This window comes from Typopeltis vanoorti, chromosome 1 (assembly GCF_054136105.1).
Source record: "Typopeltis vanoorti isolate ZY-2024b chromosome 1, IOZ_Tvanoo_1.0, whole genome shotgun sequence".
NCBI classification, from domain to species: domain Eukaryota; kingdom Metazoa; phylum Arthropoda; class Arachnida; order Uropygi; family Thelyphonidae; genus Typopeltis; species Typopeltis vanoorti.
Window position 1 is genome coordinate 132,196,667 of NC_143549.1, and position 24,412 is coordinate 132,221,078.

At 35.3% G+C, this 24,412-nt stretch overlaps 1 protein-coding gene across 1 annotated transcript in view; it reads right to left on the reverse strand.

The window, feature by feature from the left end:
- Nucleotides 1-8,158: 8,158 nt before the first annotated feature.
- LOC150110436 (uncharacterized) overlaps nucleotides 8,159-24,412 on the reverse strand; it is a 286,950-nt gene continuing 270,696 nt past the window's right edge. The window contains exon 10 of the mRNA XM_090398515.1: nucleotides 8,159-8,254. Coding sequence (XP_090254641.1) covers nucleotides 8,159-8,254 — 96 coding nt within the window. The remainder of the gene's footprint in view (nucleotides 8,255-24,412) is intronic.

The following is a 24,412-nucleotide window of genomic DNA, read 5'->3' on the forward strand; positions in this document are numbered from 1 at the left end:
TTTGCCAGCATAGTAAAATATTGTTAAAATGGCAGACTAGTTGGCCAAGTGGATAGATAGCATTTCTTCCTATCCAGAAAGATGAATGTGTGGAATGGGTTTATTCTAGCTCTGAATAATGGCTTGGGAAACAGTAACCAGCAGAGAAAATATTTACTAAGCTGTTTATTTACTTGTCGAAAACTGCAATTATGTACTAGTTAACAAAGTATGAGGCACTATCATTTAAAATCAGAATAAGAGTCTTCAAAATGAAGGATATCCTAACTTTTCAGTCAAGCAAATGCAAAATTTTAAATTCTATGTGTTGCTACGATATACTAAAATCAGCCTTACAAGTTCTGTCACAGTCAACTATCTCTCTATCATAAAAAATTAAAACCTTCTTGCCAAATCTTCATAATATCAATGCTATTCTTATGGGGTAACTAAGAGCAAGCAAATTTCAGAAGTTTCCTCAGGGTTAGTTAACTCAGTTTTTAACTTTTTTTTATTTTATTCTTTTAGATTTTCATAAAGTATAGCGTTATTAATGAACAATTAATTTAACTGGAACACGTATTGTTACTTTTTGATGATTAATAATCCAACAGATATTGATAAAGAAATTAGAAACATGAAGGCATAAGAATTAATTATCATAATTTATTAATGCAGATATTCCGGCCTGAATCTAATGAGATCATCATCACTGCACAAGCAAATTCGCAAGGTGGAGTATGAACAATGGATTGTTATTCCCTTTCACAGATGTGAGCCACATGCTAAGTGGGAACTGGAACAACTGACTAAGATGATAGCAGGTCTATGGAATGAACCATATGAGAACAGGTTGAAGAGATGTGGGTTGCAGAAACTGGTTGATAGGCGGAAAAGGGGAGATATGATTGAGACATTCAAATTGCTAAAAGGATTCTATAAGATTAATTCAGAGGATATTTTTGAGATCAGGACTGGTGGTGGTGGGAGAACTAGGGGACACCTATGGAAGCTGGGCAAGAGTGTGGTTAGCAGTGGTGTTAGAGCTGGGTACTTTACTTTTAGAGTGGTAAATGAGTGGAATAAGCTGCCAGAGTCTGTTGTGGGTGCTATGACAGTGAGCGAGTTCAAGGCAAGGTATGATAGATACTGTGAGAATGTCGTATAGTTGTGTGGACATGATGTTTAAGGCCTCCCTCGATGAGTCTAAGGACCCCCTGGAGTAGCCCGAAAATAATAATAATAATAATAACTGTCTATCCAATTTAAGTTTCAGCTGTGTGGAAGTAATTCTACACTCTTTGAACAACTGCTCAACTTAAAATAACACCAATGTAACAGGTGTATAGAGGAGAGAATATTGTGGTCAGTGTTCATTGTGCTGTGCCAAGTCAGATTTTTCAGGCTTATTGTGGATTATGTAAGACTGATGTTCTGCAGTTATTTTTGAAGGATAACTAGGAGGATATTTTATTAACAGCAAAGAGTATGGGAACTAAAAATACCTATTAGATCTTTAAAAGATTCAGAAATTTTGATGATGTACAGAATTGGGACTCACTATAAAGCATCTGGGTTTCTAAGGATAGGCTTTCAAGTATCACAAATGCAGTTAATCTTCTTTAATGTGAAGCCATTCTGCTATCACAGACATTCCTTCCAGACATACTCAACTTATTTCATCTCAGAAACAAATTAACACTTTCTCTAATCCAGAGTAATTTAATAATACGGTGTGATACCTTTTGTAACTCATATATGAAAATACGACTTCTGCATTACTTCAACCTCAGTATCACCTCTGGGTCTGGCTCCCACTGAAGAGACCGCAATAAAGGTCGAAACCGGTCTGGGTGGTGACCCTTCCCATAATGCATAGCATTATACATGTCCACAAGGATATGTGCTTTGCATTATGGGATACTAAGGCAAGTGATGTGAAGTCTTAGCTTCCTTATATGAGTTGCCCCAGTCCTGAAAATACTTCAGGTGCAAACTTTGTTTGCTTACACCTGGATAAAGAATTAAACCAAGTATATAATTTCTTTAATTATATACTTGGTTTAAATAAATTAAAGATATTAAATAATATCTTTAATTTATTTAAACTCTATAAATAGACTGAAGGTACTGTATACTGCTATGTGGATCTCCTGCATTGGCCAATTTCGACTTGGAATATCATGAAGAGACTCCTTACTCTCCTTGATACAATTGCAACCTTCCTTTTGGACACACTATAATGTTTTCACTATTTGGTTTGAATGTGTGACATCCCTACCTTCCTAACCAAGATTAACAGTCTACATAAACTTTGCTATGGAAAGAGAAAAAAAGATAGAAAATTAGCCTTCCTGGACATACTATAAGATACATATTACTGTAGAAAGGAAATGGTAACTTCATGTTATGAGAAAACATGTATAAAATACTAATTTTATTTATTTATTTTTGACTAAACATTTTTCTTGCAACATGCATTAGGCTTAGGCTTTATTCAAGCACTGCCAAAGCCATACATACAAAAGCTGGCATGAGAAGGCAACTATTTCTTTTTCCTATATGTTAATACTTTCTTGTGCTGAACAGTGATCCTATCCACAGTTTTGATGAAGATAATACATTCCATTACTCCTGCTCAAATATCTTCAGCTTCAAGGTCATCTACAGCTAGTGCTGTAGATACTAATCTGCATACCAGTCTTCCAATGGACAAGGACCATCACTTATTAATTATTCAAAACCATTTTCTTACCCTTTTTCTCAAAAAAAAAAAAAAAAAAAAAATCTCTATCTACCTTCTCTTACCTTTAGTAATACACAGATCACCAAAGAGGATAATATTGTTATTCTTGGAATGACATTTACTTCTAGCCTTTCCTAGTATAAACATGACACATTAGTAGTTTCCTCAGGGTAGATTTGAGATTACACAAATCTACCCTGAATCCTTAGAATACTGCTCACATCTTAGGGTAGTATGTCTAAAACCTTTCTAAAAACTGCAAGGTAAATCCCTTTACTTTGAAATATGGTAATAAACCTGTTTTTCATTTTCTCTCCTATATGAGGAAATGGCCCAGTCCAGCTGTATAAATAATGGAACAGCACCACAATAATCTCTGTAGTGATAGCATATCACGAATAAAAGATGGACAAACTTTGCGAAATAGTCACCATTCCATATTTTCCATTTCCATCCATTTCATCTTAATTTTGTTTTTATTTTATTTTAATGTTGGGGCCCATACACGAGAGGTTGGTTGATCAACCTATAGTATGTTAGTACTGTATATGGATAGTGGGTTGGAAAAGGAGAAACTTGTTTACATTTGATTTAAAGATCTGTATATTGTATTCTTTGGGAAATACATCAAGAGAAAGACTGTTCCACAGTACAGCAGTAGCAGAGATGAAAAGAGGAAAAGAAACTTGTTCTGTGGGTTTCAAGGTGTACTGTGAAAGGATGTTGGGCAGCAGCTGTACATGTTCCAATAGGCTTAGTACTTAGTAGGGGAATTATTATGCTATTGGAACATTACCCATCTGTTACCAACTCACTCTCCTCACTTTCACATGACGTTTGGTCTCTACAATTTGTGTATTCTATAAATATTTCCATGGCAATTGTTCATAATACACAAATTGTAGAGACCAAACATTTATGTGAAAGTGAGGAGAGTGAGTTGGTAAGAAATGGATAATTTATCAACCTAATGGATCTCCTCTGTATTGAGTCAAGCATTTTGAGAGAGCTTTTAGGAACCCCACTCCAAACATGAAAGCAGTATTCAATAGCTTGGATTTGTATAAAGTTAATAACTGTTTAGAGGTGAAGTAATGTCTTGAGCAAAAGAGAAATCCTAGTTTTTTGGAAGCTGAGGATGTAATGGTTGTGATGTGTTTATGTCAGGAGAGGCCTGATGTCAGGGTAATTCCAAAAGGAGAAATCTCATGTCTGGAAATTTGAGTGTTATTAAAAATAATACTGGGGGAAAATGGTTCTTTTATGTGAGAAATAAAACAGAACTGAGTTTTACTAGCATTGAAGTTTACGAAGTTATCCGAGTCCCATTGGAGGATGCCTTGGAGATCAGAATTGAGGCAGTGGTGGTTGATGTTCTGTAGGTTGAAGTGAGTTGTGTAGAGTAGGGTTTGTCAAATGAAAAAGAGGAGTGCAATGTGCTGTTATCTGCAAAACTGTGTATTGGGGTTTGAGGTCAACTGAAGTAAGTAACTGATATACAGAAAGAAGAGGTTTGGTGAGAGAACAGAATCTTCTGGAACCTGAGCATTAGTTGGATGGTGAGAGGATAGGAAACCATCCCATCACACAGTGTGCATCCAGACAGAAAGCTGGCAATCCAACTGCAGAAGTCCTGAGATGGTCCAAATTTAGAAGTTTGTTTAATAAGCCTTTGTGCCAGACCCAGTCAAAAGCTTGTCCAGGTCAAGCTTTTTATGCACAGCACATACCTCATATAAATAAGGTTCAACAAGTGTTCCCCTTAATCACTCAACATCATTTACTGGTTGTATAATTACAACCATGGATATGTTCAGAATTTGAACTGTCATTTAGTGTAAAAGTTATTACTTGAATGATTTTATGTTAAATGGTAGGTGCTCTCTCTCTCTCTCTCTCTCTATATATATATATATATATGTGTGTGTGTGTGTGTGTTAACTATTATCTAATGACTGAACTCCGAGATTATAAGGTTACAAATAAATTTAATATATCCACATAACTAGTTTAGTCAGGAGGTCGACTTCATCAGCTGTGATAACATAAAAATAAATAAAAGATCATAAAAACATTGCACTTCTACAACAACTGAGCATTAAAAAAAAAAAACTGAAGTTATGTTTGAATTGGAGTCCGAGCTACAGTTCTAGTGTTATGCACATGCGAGCATATGACTTCTCATGTTCGCCCAATACTCAATAGCAGAGCTATGAGAGTCTGGCAAACTGTAACTGAGATTGCTATTCATGTGGGAGGAGTCGAGAATTATTTCTTTTGATTCAAGGATATAATGCTTTAGTTCATCGTAACACCTGTGCATGTTTGAAGTTAAATTCCAGTCAATTTGATGTTGGCAGCTTTCATCACTGGAGTTAACTGAGAACAGGATGTGGCTAGAGAGGCCGCTAGCTCGGGTTCTGTTACATGAGATATATCTTTGGTGTTCTTCGAGACGTAGAAAGATAGACTTTTCAGTTTGGCAATAATATGGTTTCCCACAATCACAATTCTGTAGACACCTGGAAACTGGAGATGGTGATGATTTTCTTCAGGGTAGCTTAGGATTGATGAAAGCTGCCAACATTAAATTGAACTGGAATTTAACTTGAAACATGCATAAATGTTATGATAAACTAGAGCATCGTATCCTTGAATCGAAAGAAATAATCTTCACCTCCTCCCACATGAACAGCAATCTCAGTTACAGTTTGTCAGATTCTCATAGCTCTGCTATTCAGTATTGGTGAACACGAGAAGTCATATGCTTGCATGTGCATAACACTAGAACTATAGCTTGGACTCCAATTCAAACATAACTTCAGTTTTTTTTAATGCTCTGTTGTAGAAGTGCAATGTTTTTACAGTCATTTATTTACTTTTATGTTATCACACCTGATGAAGTCGACCTCCCAACGAAACTAGTTATGTGGATATATTAAATTTATTTGTAACTTTGTAATCTTGGAGTCCAGTCATTAGGTAATAGTTAACATGTCTAGAAACTGAGTCAACCTTCTTGCTAATAATAATATATATATATATATATATATATATATATATATATAATTACTGTATTACTGTTCCAATTTTTTTCTCACTATGTTTCTTTATCTGTTTTCTGCATTCTAATATTTTAATTTAGCTGGTCTATCTAGATGCAAAGTTCATTTCAGCATTGAAATAAAGATGCAGTAAATGAAATAAAAATAAAATAAAGTCATAATTATTTATTCAGTGTACATCTTCAATTCTTGTCTGCATCAGTCTCTCTTGTAATCTATGACAAATGGAATTCCAACTTTATCCATGATATGCCATTTTTATATTCTAATAAAAATTTTGAGAATATTTTAATTTTGAAAAATATTTATATTGTACCATCTCATTTCAGTTTATCATTCATACTTCTTAATGTTAATTAACATCTAGAGTATTAATTTAATAACAGTTGTTAAACATGCCTAAGTAATGAATCAGAACTCTTAAGTTTCGAAAATCATACAATGTACAGCTTAAAATCCTCGAAAATATTAAGTCTATTATCTTAATGTTTATTCTTTTCATAAGGATTATATGATCCTTATAGGTTTTAAGAATTTCGTTATACTTCAATAACATATCAGTCGCATAGAATATATACGTCCAAGGCTAAAATATATCCCATCCTAATGCTCAAGAACCTTCAGATAATTTTTATTTAAAAGAATAAAATTCATTAAAGAATACCCCCAGTTATTTCAATTTACTGAAAAATTATACTTACATTCAATATAGCTTAAATTTGATTCTATTAAAATTCACAGTGTACACTTTTTAAAGTAACAAATAATGATTTTTTGTGAAATCATCTTAAATTCAAAAAATATTTACATGAAATTACACTATATTTACATTTCATGCAATATATTACTTAATTTAAATAGGAAAACAATGTATCCAAATGTACTGGTGTTCTTTTAAAAGGGCAAAAACATTTCACGTTGTCATTTAAAAACTTGCAAAACATTTGATAATTCAAAATCTGGTAGGAAGCAATCACAATAACTGCAAATATTTACATCTTCATGTATTTACTGCTGATATATCCATCACAATATGGATAACTTCTTACATAATTTTTAAGATGTACCTCAATAACAAAGAACTGTGGCAGCAGACGATTAGTAGAGCGCAATACAGGTATCATATAAAGATCACGTTTCTGAATGTTGCTAGAGATAGTGTCTACTGAAACAATTTATAAAATAATTTAATGTGCTTTAATGGTTATACATTTTTTGTTTCTTTTTTTTATGTGCATATAGAGTAGAACTATTATCCTAATGTTATTTCTAGTAAACACCTTTTGTGCCCACTTTATAAACCTTTTTAAACTAAACATCATCCAGAAAAGTATATGGTTGTCCTAAAAATATCAGTGCACCATTCCATTCCATTTATTTATTTATTATTTTTTTTTTTTGCATATTAGCCTATGCATTTATGGTACTGGAAGGCAAATGGAAGAAGACAAGAAATTACAGTTAAAAAACTGTAAAATATCACTGCAGAAAATATTCTTTGTAATTCCATCATATACTCATTAAGTAAGCACTGGCCAAAATAAAATTGCATATATATAGGTATTAAAGTTTATAGAAAAATAATATTAATAAAATTATCTCATTTATCCATTACGGAATGTTTCACTGCAAAATGGAATGATTTCAGTAGCATTTCACTGTAATTTGTTACACAGAAAAATATACACCCATTGTCTAGTGCTAAACAACACAGTTTGTTTATAACAAGATTTTCAGACTCACTGCAAAATGCAAATTTTTCATTTCCTGTTTCTATCAGTTAGACACGACTTTATTCACAGAGCTATGTCTTTCCTCATAAATTTCTAAACTATTTAATAAGATAATAGAAGGATACAGTTAAAATTGCTACAAGTAAAAACAAACAAACTTATACAAAAACTTTAATTCTCAGGAGCTGAAAAACTTCCAACTATTACTTTACTTGACTGACTGTTGATAATACCTGCAAACTCTAAGTTGCATTTCCTTTCATTACACCACTCGAAATAAAAACTAATTAAAACCTATTGAATATAAATTTTCTAGAGTTAAATTATATCTTTACTACAGTAAATGACAAACAATATATATATGTATATAAACTATACAATATACACTTATGATCTATATTATATTAATTAAACTAATAAAGACAAAATAACCGAAAGCCTAGATGCCACTATAATAAGTAGCAAATGAATAACTTTTCGAATATTTCTGAATTATTTCATAAATAAATAATCTTGATACAAAACTACCAGCACATTAAGTTCATTCAAATTCATTCTGTACATATTTGCAGACTAGCTTTTCATTATGAAGGCTCTTTATTGCAAAAACTCAAATAAAGAAGCAGACATGTTATTCAAACATTTCCTTTTTTTTTCCCACGAAGATTTTCATTTAAGGAGCTTAAAGAATGTGTTAAGTCATCCATATGGTTCTTCAAACCAGTTTCTTCCTGTAATTAATAGATGAAATAAAACTGAACCAACATTATAAGCAAGGAAACCAATTCTAATATTTTTATATTATTTAAAATTGATTAATTTAATAGAGAAAATGTATTGGTTATTAATTCAGCAGCAAAATATTACATCATGGTAGAATTTATATTTCCACATATAAGCAACAAAATGGTATATCACCACATTATTAAAATACTCTGAGTGAAGATATTGTAGCAAGATTTTTCACTTGGGGATTGCTGTCCAGAGGCCCATCCATAAATCAGAATCTAAGATAAGCAAGTCAGTCGGCCTCCAAAGCAGATGGTATCAGCCTACTCTATATGCTAGAAATTATATAATGTAATGCTAAGTGATAAAAAATAAAAGAAATTGCTCATTTTATCTAGCATAAATAAATAAAGAAGATCATAAATTTAAAACAATTTAAAACATTTGTAAAATATTTATAATGGTAGATTTCAATGATCCAGATCATTTGAAATGTTCTTTAATGCAAGCTCATCCTTAATGATTGTATTCACAGTTGATGTAGCCAGTTTAAAGTCACATGATAAAATTGCAATGCCTTAATCACCTTTGTAATTCTTAATAATATTCAATTTCACTTCAAGATCAGTATTATTACAAGTAGGTGCACTGTTCATATCAATTATCATTTTTTCTTACTTCTCTTATTTAACTATGCAAATTACAGTACAATAAAAAAAAAAAAATAGGAGAATACTGTAGTTTTCCACTCAGTGGAGACCACAGTAAATGAACAAATAGCATTGGTTAGACGATGCACTGCCAACATGCTGTCTCCTGAATACACAATTTCACTGGAAGTTTCGCTTAGACTGTCTATAAGCTAATCGCTGACTGGAACAAAGTTTCAAAGAAGCTTTCCTGACATCATCCATAATACTGGATTGGTGTAAGTCAGATCTACAAAAGTCAGGGACTGCCTGTACAGGATAAGAAATTGCATTTTAAAGATATTATAAAGTGAAGAATCCTAAAGATAAGTCATGATTAGCATTATCATCAAATTCATGATACTATGATAGTACAACTACATGATTAAGTTTGCATTAATACTTGCTTTCTATAAATAATTTTTTTTTCAAATTAATCTGTTCTTTGTCAGTACTCCAATATTGTTAGATCTTATATTACAGTCTCCCTTTGGATCTTTTTCCTGCCATCTTGGCATCAAATACCAATTTTGCTAATCCCATTATGATATCATATCACTTTAGATGAGGTCATACATTCTTGCAATGGCAACAATTTTCATTCCCTAATTTTTCTCAGAAACTCATATCTGTGATCTCCAGTCTTTGATCTGCTCGTATTTCTAAACCCAACCACCAGATTAATAAGTTAAACTTACTTTAAATGTTGTCTTGTATACTGCTAATTTAGTGTTTCACCCAATTTCTATCTTTCCATGTAAATTTACTCAACTTTTATTTATTTATTTATTCGTATGGAGTTTCCTCGCTTTTTCTCCCCCGTCCTTATTGGGGCGAGTTGAGACCCTCATGGGGGGTTAAGTATTTATGGTTGTAGACCCATGTTCAGGGGTCCAGTTTACAGGATGAAAAATGCCAGATAAATTGGCGGAAAAAACCCTACTACCCAGTGCCCAAGACTGGCTAACTTGGCTCTGGCTGAGGAAGATCCTCAAATTCCTCACGTCTTTGATGGGAATCGAACTTGGGACACTCCTTCCCCAGTCATATGGTTGCAAAGCGCACAGCCACTAGGCTAACCGCACGGACATTTACTCAACTGAATCCCCACCATAGCAGCTTTGCTTATTCTGTTGTCTATTTCCATCTTTCATTTGTATATTGCTAAAAATTATGCCTAACTGAAATATTTTACTTAGTCTACTGGTTCTCCATTAAGAATGTAGTGGATGTTTTCCATGTCTTGCCTATTTCTCAGTTTTTGTTCTTTTCACTGCTGAAAAGATAGAAAGTTATTTTCATACCAAACTTATTCATTTTAGTTATGGAGTTCTGAAGGCATGCAGTGTAACGAGCCAAGTTTGATACCTCTGACTCTTATATCATGTTTAGTGCCACTCATTCATAATGTGATCCACATAGATGTTGAATAAAGGTAGAGATAGTGTGCACTCTTGTCTTACACCTGATTATGCATTAAAACTTCCTTCAATCCTAACAGCTGACTTACACTATATAACTATTATTATTATTATTACATAACACCTCCAGGGAGTCAAAAAACTCATCGAGGGAGGGCACCTGCTTTACAACTCTCCGTCCCCACCACTCCACTAATCGCAACTACCCTCATCATCTACACAAGCGCCATCTACCGCCAACCACCACCACTATTTTCACAGACATCCATGCCAACCAGGCCGGCTAGAAAAATTTCCTCTACTTGCCGACTAGACTCGAAACCAAATCTTGCTTCGTGCGGTCAAGCGCCGTGGTGTTCAAACACCACGTCCACTGAGCTACACGAGCCTGTAGAGTTTTGAAGTGCTTTTCTCTTGCACAGTATCTTATCTCTTCTCCGAATCAACAAAACTTAAATGCTGATCCATGTTATATTTCCATAATTTTTGGATTATTTGTTTTAAAAAAAAACACTGATCTGAAATAAAGACAGCTTGTGCTTCAATTTTAATTGTTCTCTTCTCAAGTATTCATATATAAATCTTACCTGGAGCATTCAGTAGGGAAATTCCTCTGTAATTCTCACATTCAGTTTTATTCCCTTTTTTAGCTCAACATAAGTCATCGGGAATTTGACATTCTCAATTATGCAGTATAACAACCATAGAATTTTTATACCTCTGTAGCATTTCTCAGCCAATTTCCACAGTTTCTAATGGCTTTTTTTACCTCAAGTATTGTTATATACAAGTGACTATATCCTTCTTGAATATTTTACACACTGCAATGTCATTTCTTGTTACAGTGTTACCTTTGTTATTTTTTTTCAATATGCTGCAAGCAAGAAAAAACTGTACACGGCAAAATGATTTTAAGGAATGACGATGGTAAGGAGGTCACTGAATCAGTCGATATAGTGGAGTTACTGAGCGCGCACTTTACAAAAGCATATCATCCAGGTGGTGACATTGAAAAAATGAAGGAACCATTAGTTTATACGGGAATAGTGATGAATGAAGTGGTGGTGAATAGTCTATTACAGAACCTTAATGTGAATACATCTGTGGGATTGGATGGTATGCCGGCACGGGTCTTGCGTGAAGCGGCTAAAGAATTATCAGTGCCCTTGACCATGTTGTTTAATCTGAGTCTCAGGTTTGGTTTAGTCCCGAAGGTGTGGAAAGAGGGAAAAATAGTTTCACTGCATAAAGGAGGATCCAAGACTACGGTTGCAAATTACCGACCGATCAGCATATCAGGAGTCGTTGTCAAGGTCTTAGAGAAAGTAGTCAAGGGAAAAATACAGGAATGGATTGATGAAAATGAGATACTGTACAGGGAACAGCATGGCTTTGTGAAGGGTAGATCATGCTTCAGTAACTTGCTCAAGTTTTATAACAAGGTGACGGCTGAACTGGATAAGGGAAATGGGTTTACAGTGATACTGCTGGACCTGGCAAAGGCGTTTGACAGGATACCACATGGAATACTAATCCGTAAACTACAACATATGGGAATGGATATAGGATTGGTGAGATGAATAGGTGGTTGGTTGATGGAGAGATATCAAAGAGTAATTTATTCAGGAGTAGAGTCCAAAAGACGGCCTGTGACTAGTGGTGTGCCGCAGGGTTCTGTTCTTGGACCACTGCTGTTTAATCTGTTCATTAATGATATAGGGAAGGATCTAAGTAGAACAATTCATTTGTTCGCTGATGATGCAAAGTTGGGTAGGGCAATAGTGAATGCAGAAGATGTCAAAGTCTTGCAGGATGACTTAGATAGATTGGAGTTCTGGGCTAAGGAGAATGGATGTCAATTTAATGTGACAAAATGTAAGGTTATGCATTTTGGGGTGAAAAGATTAGCAGCAGTATACCACATTGGTGGAACTGTACTCCAAGAGATTGATGAGGCCAGGGACTTGGGAGTGTTGGTGGATAGGGAGATGAAATTTAGGGGGCACATTGGAAAAGTAGCTAAATCAGCTCATCAACTCACTTGGTTGTTGAAAAATACCTTGACAAGCAGAGACAAGCAAGTTATTGTACCTCTGTACCGAGCCTTGATAAGACCTCATCTCGACTACTGTGCCCAGATTTGGTCACCTCGGTTCCTTCTTGATGGGGAGGAGGTGGAGAGGATCCAGAGGCGAGTGACTAAGATGATAACAGGTCTATGGAATGAACCATATGAGAACAGGTTGAAGATTTGTGGGTTGCAGAAACTAATTGATAGGCGGAGGAGGGGAGATATGATTGAGACATTCAAATTGCTAAAGGGATTCTGTAGGATTAATTCAGAGGATATTTTTGTGATCAGGACTGGTGGTGGGAGAACTAGGGGACACCTATGGAAGCTGGGCAAGAGTGTGGTTAGCAGGGGTGTTAGAACTGAGTTCTTTACTTTTAGAGTGGTAAATGAGTGGAATAAGCTGCCAGAGTCTGTTGTGGGTGCTATGACAGTGAACGAGTTCAAGACAAGGTATGATAGATACTGTGAGAATGTAATCGCATAGTTGTGTGGACATGATGTTTAGGGCCTCCCTCGATGAGTCTAAGGACTCCTGGAGTCGCCCAAAATAATAATAATAATAATAATTTTTCATGACTTTATGGTACTCTTTTTGCCATTTCAAAGCTTTTTCAATAGCATCCAGAATACTCTGCTGATATTTATTTCCATATTTTCTGTATTCTCTGAGTACATCTGCTTCTTAATTTATAGAAACTTTTGGTTTTATTTCTTCTTGTTTTTCCAGGACTACCTCTTTAACTTCTTCAGTCCATCTGTTCAAACCATTGTTCAATCTAAGTCTCAACTCTGGCATGGTTCCAGAAGAGGGAAATATAGTTACAATGCATAAAGATGGCTCTAAGACAGAGGTAGCATACTACATACCAATTAATATATTACGATCAGTTGTCAAAGTATTGAAACAGTTGGTTAAAGGTAAAATCCAATGGTGGGCGGAAATGGTGGGTGTGCTTCCTCTCCCACTTTTCATAACCTACATCTTTCTTTTCCTTCAACTCCTGCATCATAGCTGACCCCCTGTTACCATACCAGAAATGGTGCACTATATGCCTGATGTATTCCTTTACCAGAAAGCCATCAGAAGAATTTTAAATAACCTAGATATCAAAAGTTTCCTGGTCCTAATGATACCTACCTAACTACATTCAAAAGTTGTGCACCAAAATTAACACCTGTCTGATATTGTCTCTACACTCTTTTATACTCAGATGGCATCTACTGCATTACATGGAAGCATGCCTATATTCAGCACATTCCAAGAAAAATAAAAGCCAAGTATATGGATGTACCAGGTAGGATAGGTTACAAGCTCGCTACAAAGCTGAAAATTATGACAAATTTAGGAGAATATGTTTGGTTCCATGGTATCCGTTACTGAATGGAAGGGTATCAGCAGTACATAGGAACCACCTCTGAACAGATGCTTAAATGATGCAGTATCTGAATGTGTCCCTAGCATTCGAAGAACAAATATGGTGGGACTGAAATGGATGTGCAACTATATTAAACAAGAAATCCATAAGAGGATGAAGTGGAAAAATATACTAAGAATAAGGATGACAAGAGTTATGAAATATATAAAGTGCAATTCAGAAAAGATAAGAGTATTAGTTAAGAGGCTAAACATAACCCAAAAGAATTTTTGTTATGTTGAAAGTAAAAGAATAAAGAATGAATGTGGAAAAAACTTTACTGAATGCAGATAGCACCATTGAAGCAGATGTGATTTTTCAAATGGGTGCTCACCTTGCTAAGATATATCAACTTGGTATCAGGGTCGTACTTATCCAAAGTACGACCAATTAGGCCAATTTAAGGACCCAAAACAATGAAGGAGGAGCCCTGGAGCACTCTAGGGCCTCGGGCACCTCCTGCCTCAGGAAAATGTAAGTACGGCCCTGCTTGGTATACATAACATGCTACCTACATTGATGAAGAAACAGCAGTTTCTTCATCCGTTGCATCACTTAATAAGAATTTTCATATCAGTGAAAAGACTGTATATCAGCATGTTTACTAAAGGAATGTTTAGCATGTGATGAAGACATCTAGTGTGAATGAGTTTAAGAGAAGGTATGACAGCTAGTGTGGGTGATATATGGCCTCTCTCTCAACAAGTCATTAACTTCTTGAATGTCTCTGATGATGATAATAATAACACAACCAATGAGAGAGAGAGAGGTTCCATTTAACTACTGACTCACTCTCATCACCTCAGTTCTCTCCAAAATAAGGGAGATCATCATCAACAGTCAATTTATTCAATACTTGAAAACCTGCCAGTCAATAAAAGACCACTAGTATGGATTCTGCCACCCTTGATCTATAGCAGGTCTATTAGCCCATGCTACCTAACTTTGTAAATGTGTGCTATAGAAACTCTGGAGAAACCTATGCTGGTATTGAATTTTTAGTGCATTTGACTGAATCTAGATCTGCTCAGTAAACTGCCATCCACTGGCCCTTCCATCTGTAACTGGGTAGCCAGCTTTCTTTCTTGTTGATCACTGTATGTCCATGCAGAAAGCCTCCTCTCTTCAAACTTTTTTGCCAAAGCAGGAGTGCCTGGCACTGTTCTATTGTTTATAACTTTTTCTTCTTACTGACCAATCCTATCCCTAGTCTGTTGATAATAGCACACTCCATCCCTCCTCCTTATTGGACAAATCTTGCAGTGCACAAACATCCCAAGCCTCAAGATATTCTATAGTCCAAAAACAGTGATCTCTCCATACCATTCTTCATCAGACTAATTATTATTATTATTATTATTAATATGTAACACCTCTAAGGAGTCCAAAGACTCATCGACAGAGGGCACCAACCCTACAACTCTGTCTCCACCACCCAAATCTACCAACTACAGCAAATTGCATCATCTTCACCAATGCCATCTCCTATACCACAATACCACATCCATGCCCGTGGCAGGATTCGAACCAGCAGCCTTTTGCCTGGAGAGCAGATACACTAACCATTTGGCCAACCAGGCCAGAAATGAAAACATAGTTGCTTTCAGTGTTACCAAAATGCAGTGTTGCCTTCTTCACAAAAAAAATCCCAGTTTACTTTCTGTTATCTTCAATAGTGCACCAAAAACTTTTCTGAAAATTCTTAATGATACTGTGCAGAGGAGAGTGTTCAGCTAATGGATAATTCCTTCTCACTGATATACTTCAACAACTATATGCCCATCACAACAGCTGCTCCACAGAACTGGCATCCATCATTCTTCCATTTTCCATCAAGCCTATAAAAACATAGGTTGCAGCTGCCCAACATCCTTTTACAATCCCACTGCAAAGTCATCACATCTACTTCTTCACTTCCTCTTTTATTTCATCTGTTTTCTGATCTCTTAAACAGGCTTCATCTTCCTAGTAAAACTTATGGATTTTCAAGGAAAAAAAAAAAAGTATGTTCCAACTTCCAGATCTTCATTTATACCCTGCATGCTACCTTTTATGTGTGTGTAGGAGTGATATATAACTCAAAACAGTTTTTGGGATTTTTGACTAGTGATGGTAGTGTGTGGATGCAGGGGTGAGAGGAATATGCATGTAACTTGTCAACTAGCAATGATGTCTGTATGAAAACAAGAATATAACATTAAGTCTATCTCACATATGGATAATACAGTTGAGGTCAGATCAAAGACAATTTCAGTTCATCCATTCACAGGTATGAAATCCAATGCACATTCAGGAAAACAGTTAAAGAAGATCAATTTATTATTAAATTAATAACTTGCTGAAATCAAGAAATGTACTGATATTTCAAATGCAAAAACTTTTTTTTTAAATTTTTATTTTATAACAGCAGAGCTAATGGTTTCCGCATGCCTACCTGAGCACTATACAGTAAACTCTCAAACATAGCATATATCACTATAACAACTCTCTATGATGAACTACTGACTGAAAATTTATAACCAAAGCCCCACATGCACAATCCTGTTATAAAGAGATGCTGACTATAAGCCACAACAAACTATCTGAAGACCTATGAGTTGCTCTAATGAAAACAGTCTGTATTTAAATTAAGAAATAAGGCAATTTCAAGCTCTCTCTGGTTGTAGGACTTCAGGATGCCTTATGTGTAAAATTTATGCTGCATATCTCTGGGCTTCAAAAACTAGTTGATAAGTGAATGAGATGGAATGTAATAGATGCATATAAGTTACTAAAGGGATTTTATAGGATTTTATACCTGAATGCAAATAAACAACACTAGAGGAACACAACCAATTGTTTTTCCTTTATAACCACTGACGGGATAAAATGAAAAACTCTATACAATACGTTTTATTTTAAATCAAGAATAAAAAACTGAAAAGTAGTTATATTTGACCAGAAATGCTCAATTTAGAGGTGTAATAGTTTTACAAAGAGATATTATGCATAATCGAGATATACTTGGTCAGAAGATCAAATTCCAGATGATTAGACCACACCAACCAGACCAGAGCTAACAGAGAGTACCCACCTATAAAAAAAGGGAAATAAAATTGAGGTGATAAACAAACAAATTTCATTCCTGAGTGTTCCATGTAAGTACACAATCATACCTAAGAAGCTAAGAAAAACTGTAAGATTAACTTGTGAAGAACAAGCCATAATGCCCAAATAGGGGTTGTCATGACCAATTTTTATTAGTAGTAGTATTATTTCTTGGACGAGTCAAAGACTCATTGTGGGAGACCCACTTTAATTGGTCACATAATGCCATCATATACAGGGTGTTCGGGATAAATTTGACAGTTTTGTAAGGAAAAAGAAAATCTTCTTTGTATCTATTAAATTTAATGAATTGACAAAAAAACATTACAGGCAGAGTTAATTACAATACTATCAACAAGATTTACTCAAAATAACCACCATTAGCATCGATCACAGCTTCAATTCTGCTTCGGAACCTCGAACAAGCTGATGCTACAGTCTCCCTGGGAAGGGCGGCAAAAACTGTTTTAATTTTATCCATTAACTGGGCTTTTGTATTACTGGAAGTGCGATTGGTGTCTTTTTCAACTGCGCCCCATACAAAATAATCCATGGGGTTAAGGTCTGGGGAGTTTGGAGGCCAAACATTTGGACTGGTGAAGTCGTAGAAATTTTCAGACAACCATTTTTGACTTTTCCCAGAGGTGTGGCAAGGGGCCGAATCCTGCTGCCATACATACGGCCTACCATTGGCTACCCTTGTTATCCAGGGCTTGACTACAGTTAGCAACTCCACGAACAAAGCCCGAATTCCAATGCCAGGGTTCTTCAACACCTGTTCCTGCAGATTTGCGAGGAATTCTGCTGTACGAACGCAATCAGATCGTCTGCTAGGGATCTTTCTTCTTGCTACATCCTCGTAGTCACCATTGCAAGTCTCTAGTTCATGCCTGATTGTTTTTACTGTATTCAGGGAGCATTGGGCAGCAGTCGTAATATCCTTATTTTGATGGCGGGCACGAATCATCATGATACAAGTTATTCTCTTCCATGATTCAGGTGGGTTCCAGCTATCCATCCTTTCTGACATCTTGTATATGAATGAAGAAGGGTCCAAACTTTTAAATGAAGAGAAGTGTGTGTTAATACATGTAACTTACGGAAAAATATAATTAATTATAAATATGTCAAATTTATCCCGAACACTCTGTATATAGCCAGCCTGGTTGGCCGGGTGGTTAGCATATCCACTCGCCAGCCAAGAGACTGCGGGTTTGGATCCTACCTGGGCATGGATGTTTGTGATGGTCTTTCATCTTTGTACATTCATACAAGTGAATAAACACTTACAAAAGTTGGAATGGGACCACCATTGGGGATAGTAAATCCAACCCTCTCACAATGGGAGAGGCCTTCATCCTGTAGTGGGTAGAAAACAGGCTGAATATCATTATCATATATATATCTCTCCTTGAGCTCCTTCACAAATTAGGCACTCAGACCCACCTCTTACAACCCATTCCAACTATTCATCATCCTCTACTCCTAACATCCTTGCTAACCACACTGTTATACAATTTCCAGGAATGACCCCTTGTTCTCTAACTTCTTGCATGTATTGAAAAAAAGTCCTTAGTGTCAATCCTATAAAATCTCTTTAGTAACTTATATGCGTCTATAACATTCCCACTCATTCACTTATCAGCTAGTTTTTGAAGCCCAGAGATATTCAGTCTATCCTCATAAGAAGCATTCCACAGAACTATCCCAATCTTGGTCTGAATCCTTCCCACAGAATTCTGGTGAACCAGATCTGCACACAGCAGCGTGAACGTGGCCTTATAAAGGAGAATAATATTCCTGCTATTCCTGCTTGCAGTGATAGGAAGGATATTATTTAGTATGTTCTTCAACAGCCATGTATTCTAATATGCTGTTTTGGCTGCATTTTTGAAAATGTCCTCTAAACTCTAATTCCCTGTCCACAATAACCCCAAATCCCTGGACTCATCAATTTCCAGCAGTTCAGTTTCATCAATATAGGACACAGATTGTGATCATGCACTTCGCCAAGTTAAATTGTCAGCCCATACTGCTAGTCTATGTAAGTTGTTTTATGTGTGTGGTTCCACTTTCTTTTTTATTATAAGAGAAATGGTTAATAGCACAGAATTGTACTGTTATTATGATACCTTAAGAGATTGGGTGAAAGACAAAGGAAATTCAAAATAATATGTTTATTTACAAATAACATTAGGTAGATTTTTCTGTATTAGTAGGTTTTTCTCCTAAAGAGAATATAAAGGCGCACACATTTAACACAGTTAACGAACATAAATATTACATAAGTTTTCTCCTCTTCAAAATCACAGGATTTTGTGAGAATACACACTCATAACACAGTTTCTTCAGCTGTCAATAATGGTCATAAAATATAAATTTCTTAACTCATACTGCTTTTCCTCTAAAACAAAAAAATAATTTTTTTACAATCTTTCTCAAAACATTTCTTTCATCTCTTCTTTAGAGTATCAGTTCCTTTCTCACTTCTTTAGAATATGAAGATAATTTTAAAGCTCCCAGTTTTCTTGTGGACGCTTTATCATTATCCTTAAATACAAAAAGTTCATTTCTTATGGGTTTACAGTGTTTATCTGTTCTTTGCTTTGGGAGAAACAATATAATCCCTGTTATGTGTCACAACTTTACTTCATATAAAGGAAATTCATCTGTTAATTTTGGGATAACTATTTGTTTCCCTCATAACACAATTATCCACCTTTTTGGCTTCCGAAATTCCCGTAAAACTCTTTTCTCCCCTAAAATTTCCAGCTTCCTTCTTTACAACCTTGTCTCTTTCTCTGTGTTCTAATGAATGCAACAGTTGTTCTCTTTTTCTCTCTCGCACTCATTCAACTTCCTCTTCAGAAGTACAATATTCACACAAGCACACTACTATTTGACATAGTAATCAACCTGGTGGTGAGGTGCAGGGTGCTCATAAACAAGTTAGTAGTTCTTCAATGATGTGAAAACATCATCGGAAATTTCAATAATTTCTTCTCTCAAGTTTATGTTACATAAATAAAAAACTACACTAGAGGCGAGTCCTTTTTACAAGTAAAAATATCACAATCAAATAGTTTCCGATGGGCCATAAGTAACAAAGCTTTCTTATATTAACATTTCTAATTATTACAAGAAATAATGCATTTTTCTGCTACATTTTTGAAAATGTTTAACTATATGATAAATAATAAAAAAAATTAAAAGTTATCCTTTCCTTTTTATTTAATTATTTTATCAAATTCAGCAGTGCTGAAAAATTACCATATTTTTCGGACCATAAGATGCCCTTGTACGATCTCTTGTGAGAAACTAAACTTCGTAAATTTTTCGTTATAGATTTTCCAGTTTTTTATTTGAAATTATGAAAGAAAAATGTACGAAATAAGATGTTATAAGATTTGCTGAAAGAATGCACATACATTTGACCTGTTAGTAAAGCTTAGTAGGGATTAAGCCAGATTAACGGTGATAAGTACCATCTAAAGATCATATGGTCGAACGACCAGCAATGACGTCATTTCGCCTGGGTAATCCCGGTAAGTTCATCATGAGAACAAAGGCTGAAAATCTGCATAAAAGGCGAATGTGGCACTTGGCTCGAGAAACTTTTTAGGCTTTTTACTTTCGACTTCCTCGGAGCTCCTTCCTTTTGTCCAGGTGGCTTGTTCTTCCCGCTGCTGACACCTCATGTTTTTCCGCCGCCAGCCCTCTCTCTAGGTTCCGGCAGAACCGCAGCAAGTGCGACGGAGAAAAATTCTATGGAAAGCCACCAATGCAGTCCAAGCAGCATGAAGACTGACCAGACAGAAGACACTCCAGTCTTGATGTAGTTTGCTGTGAGTAAATTCCAACTACCACTTTCCACTCGTGGTAGTTGCAAGTAAGCAATAATTTAATTATATTTTGCTAAGGGAATGTACTTCAAAATCGTGTGTGATTGAGAGATACTATTTGTAAATAGGTGATAACTTGGTTATAAGTTGAGGGAAGATTATGTGTTGTTAAGTATGTTTAGTTTAAGAAAGTGTACATGATAACATCGGGAATAGTGCTAAATAAGCATTGTATGTGGCTGGAAGAAAATTTTGTTACAATCCTTATAGGAAAAATAATGTTAACTTAAACTTATATGTGATTGGAAGAATTATGTTAGCTTGTAAGCATATATGTGCATAGTTGTGTCATAGGAGACATCTTTATGTTAATGTATAATCAGTTTCATCTGGTAGTGAGCGCACAGTACGTTCTGTTGCTAGAATTGCATTTTTCAGTGTGTTAAAACTTTTGAGTGAAAAAATCTCTCAGTAATTATTATGTGCTCTGCACCTATTGCACTAGATCAAAAATAAATGTTTTGTAATTACCTGGTTTTATTCCTTAGTCAATGCACTATGTCAAAAAAAGAAAAAAATTAGCAAGCCAGTGGGCATAGTAAGATATGACTAACCATGACTTGCATGTAAAGAATTTGTGCAAAAGTAATGATTAATTACTCCTGTTTTCTTCTTAATTAATTGATTCCATTAATTAAGAATTAAATTAATTTGTTTTCTTCTCACCTTAACTTTCAAGCAATAGAGAGTCAATTAGATGGCATAGTCAATAATAAAATATACATTTTCTAATTGATACTGCGTGAGTGTTTAGGAACTGCTTATATTAGATAGGCTTACTACACGAGGTCTATCTAATGGCAGACAAAGGGGAAGCAGAAATTGGTCACAGTAAGATTAACATTTGTGAGGTATAGGTTAAGCAGACTTAAGCCTAACTATAGTAAAGTTGTTAGGAATAACGGAAGTAAAGTAGAGTAAATATAAGGTATATACAAGACGGTTGAGATACAATATAAGTAGAAATAAAGAACTAAAGCCTCCGTAGCGCAATTGGAAGAACGACGGTACATTGCGCCCTTCGATTGGAATAGGCCTAAGTTCGATTCTCGTCGCGACGGGAGGAATCTTTATCTGGTCGATTTCAATCGATGGTGAGTTAGCCGATCTCATACGGAGGTAGCAGGGTTTTTTCTCCCGGAAACTCGGGTTTTTCATCCCGCATACATACAAATCGGCCCTTCAGAACACACGCAATTTACAGACAAAAAAATTACTAGTTGTGGTAGTGTTGGAGGTGGGCGGTAGATGGCGTTGATTCATAGTAGAGGTAAGATGTAGAGACAGTTGAAGATGTCCTCCCGCGATGAGTCTTCGGACTCCTTGGAGGTATCAGGAATAATAATAATAATAATAATAATAAAGACATCTCTTTACAATGCCGCAGTCGACCTCACTTTACACGCTTTTTACGTAGAGAAATTGACTTAGAATTGGGGCACATCTTATGGTTCGAGGGTAGGTTATACCGGATAAGTCTTGGATTCCCATGTTTTTGATTCGAGCCAAACATGTCTCTCGCTGCATATGTGGGAATCCCCGATTTACAAACAAAAACTTTACCGGCATCAACAGTAGTTAGCGGGCGAGCATGTGCAGTTTTGAACGGCTCATTTGGATTATTTTTATAAGTCGTTGATTGTCATAAAACTATAAACATGAGTGTAAAACAAAACAAAAAAAAACTTTCATATAATGTGAGTTATAAATTGATTGTGATAAATTATGCAACATGGAAACAGAGCAGCAAGAAAGACATTTTGGTCCATCACCAACAGAAAAAATGATTCGCAAGTGAAAAAAACAAGAACAATTGAAACTCAAAGTAAACATAAGAAAACATTCCGTGCATTTTTTTTTTCTAAAAATTGGGTCATAAATTTGGAGTGCATCTTATCATCCGAAAAATATGGTAATGTAAGATAATTGGGTATCGCTAAATAGTAGATATCCCGCAAACTCATCCTGCAGGATCTCTACATCATCTTGACTATCACTCTTCCAACCTTTGCATCATCAGCAGACAATAGAATATTTTCCCTTAAATCATTTCCTATATCACAGGATGGATAAATTCAACTTTAGAGGAAAGGACTAAGCCATGTGGTACACTAGTCATTTACTTTATTCTAAATTTATTCTCTCATACACCACTTTTTTCATATCTATCCATCAACCTCCATCTTAGCAAAATCACCAGCTTCACATACATGCTATTTACTCTAATTTATGCAATGCGGAATCCTGTTAAATGCCTTTGCAAAGTGCAGCAGTAGCAAAGTCCTTAGTAGCAATTTTCTTTATCCAACTCAAGTGTCACTTTATTATAAAAAGAAAATTAACTTTCACAAAACTAAGTCCATACCCCTCTCCATAAAGTATCATATTCCATTGCATCCAGTGCTTAATTGTCTTTTATCAACTTCTCCAATGCCTTAATCATCTGAGATTCTGAATGAACTATAATTTGCAACTTCTGTATTGGAGCCTCCTTTATACAGCAGAACTATTCTGCTTTTTTTCACTCCCTTGACACCTTCCCAGAACTGAGGCTCAAATTAAACAGTTTCGTCAGAAGAGGTCCAATTCCTTTGTTCATTCTTGTAACACCTGGACTAATATGCCGTTTAATCTCATAGCGTTTGCATTAAATTTCTGTAATATCAGAAGCATCCCCAAATCATCTACCTTTATTCTTCCATCAGTCAATGCCATATCTACTGGGATACTCTCCACCTGGATAGTACATGCTTACAAAATGATCACTAAGTAACTCAATTATCTCATTTGCTTATATCACGTTCCCAACACTAGTGCTCGTTAAAGTCATTCTTCCTTTTAGTTGCCACAGTGAAAGAAATTGTTTATGGTTTCTTTTGGCCTCTTTTAGCTTTGGCCTTCCTTACTATACTGGTCACCCTTCTTGCTTGTACCATGTGATGTTCCAGGGGATTGCTGATAATTTTTCCTTTCTATTCCCTCCATCTTAAACTCCTGCTTAATAACGCTACTCATCTATCTAACTACTATCTGATTTGTCCTTCTGACTGTGGGTATACAGTCTGATACTGCTTTCTTCAAATACCCCTTGACTATTTCTCATGCAAATTCTTATGCCATTGCAATAGTTTAAGCTGACTCCTCAGTTTGTCACTTTTAATTTTTTAATTCCACAAATCCTTTACTTTAAGACAAAAACTAACAATTTCTAGGAATATAGAAACATCTATACATGTTTTGAGATTCTGAAAATGGCATATGATAAGTTTTTTAACAGAAAAGATCTTCAAAACAATTACCAGTAAGTTAAACATCAGTCATCACGTGGGCTGCAGCAAGATAAGTAAATTTTATATTTAAATGTGTGCTGATATTGTCTAAATTGTAAATTAATTATTACTGCGAGATATTTGAGTGTGAAAAGCTGTTTTTGGATAAATTTCTTAGGCGATATTATCACAAATTCATTGTTTTGTTAGCACATTGTACAACACAACAGTAAAAAACAAATCATTGCATAGGTCTGTGCGAAAGACAAAGTAGACAATATGGATATTTCTCAAAAATAGTAC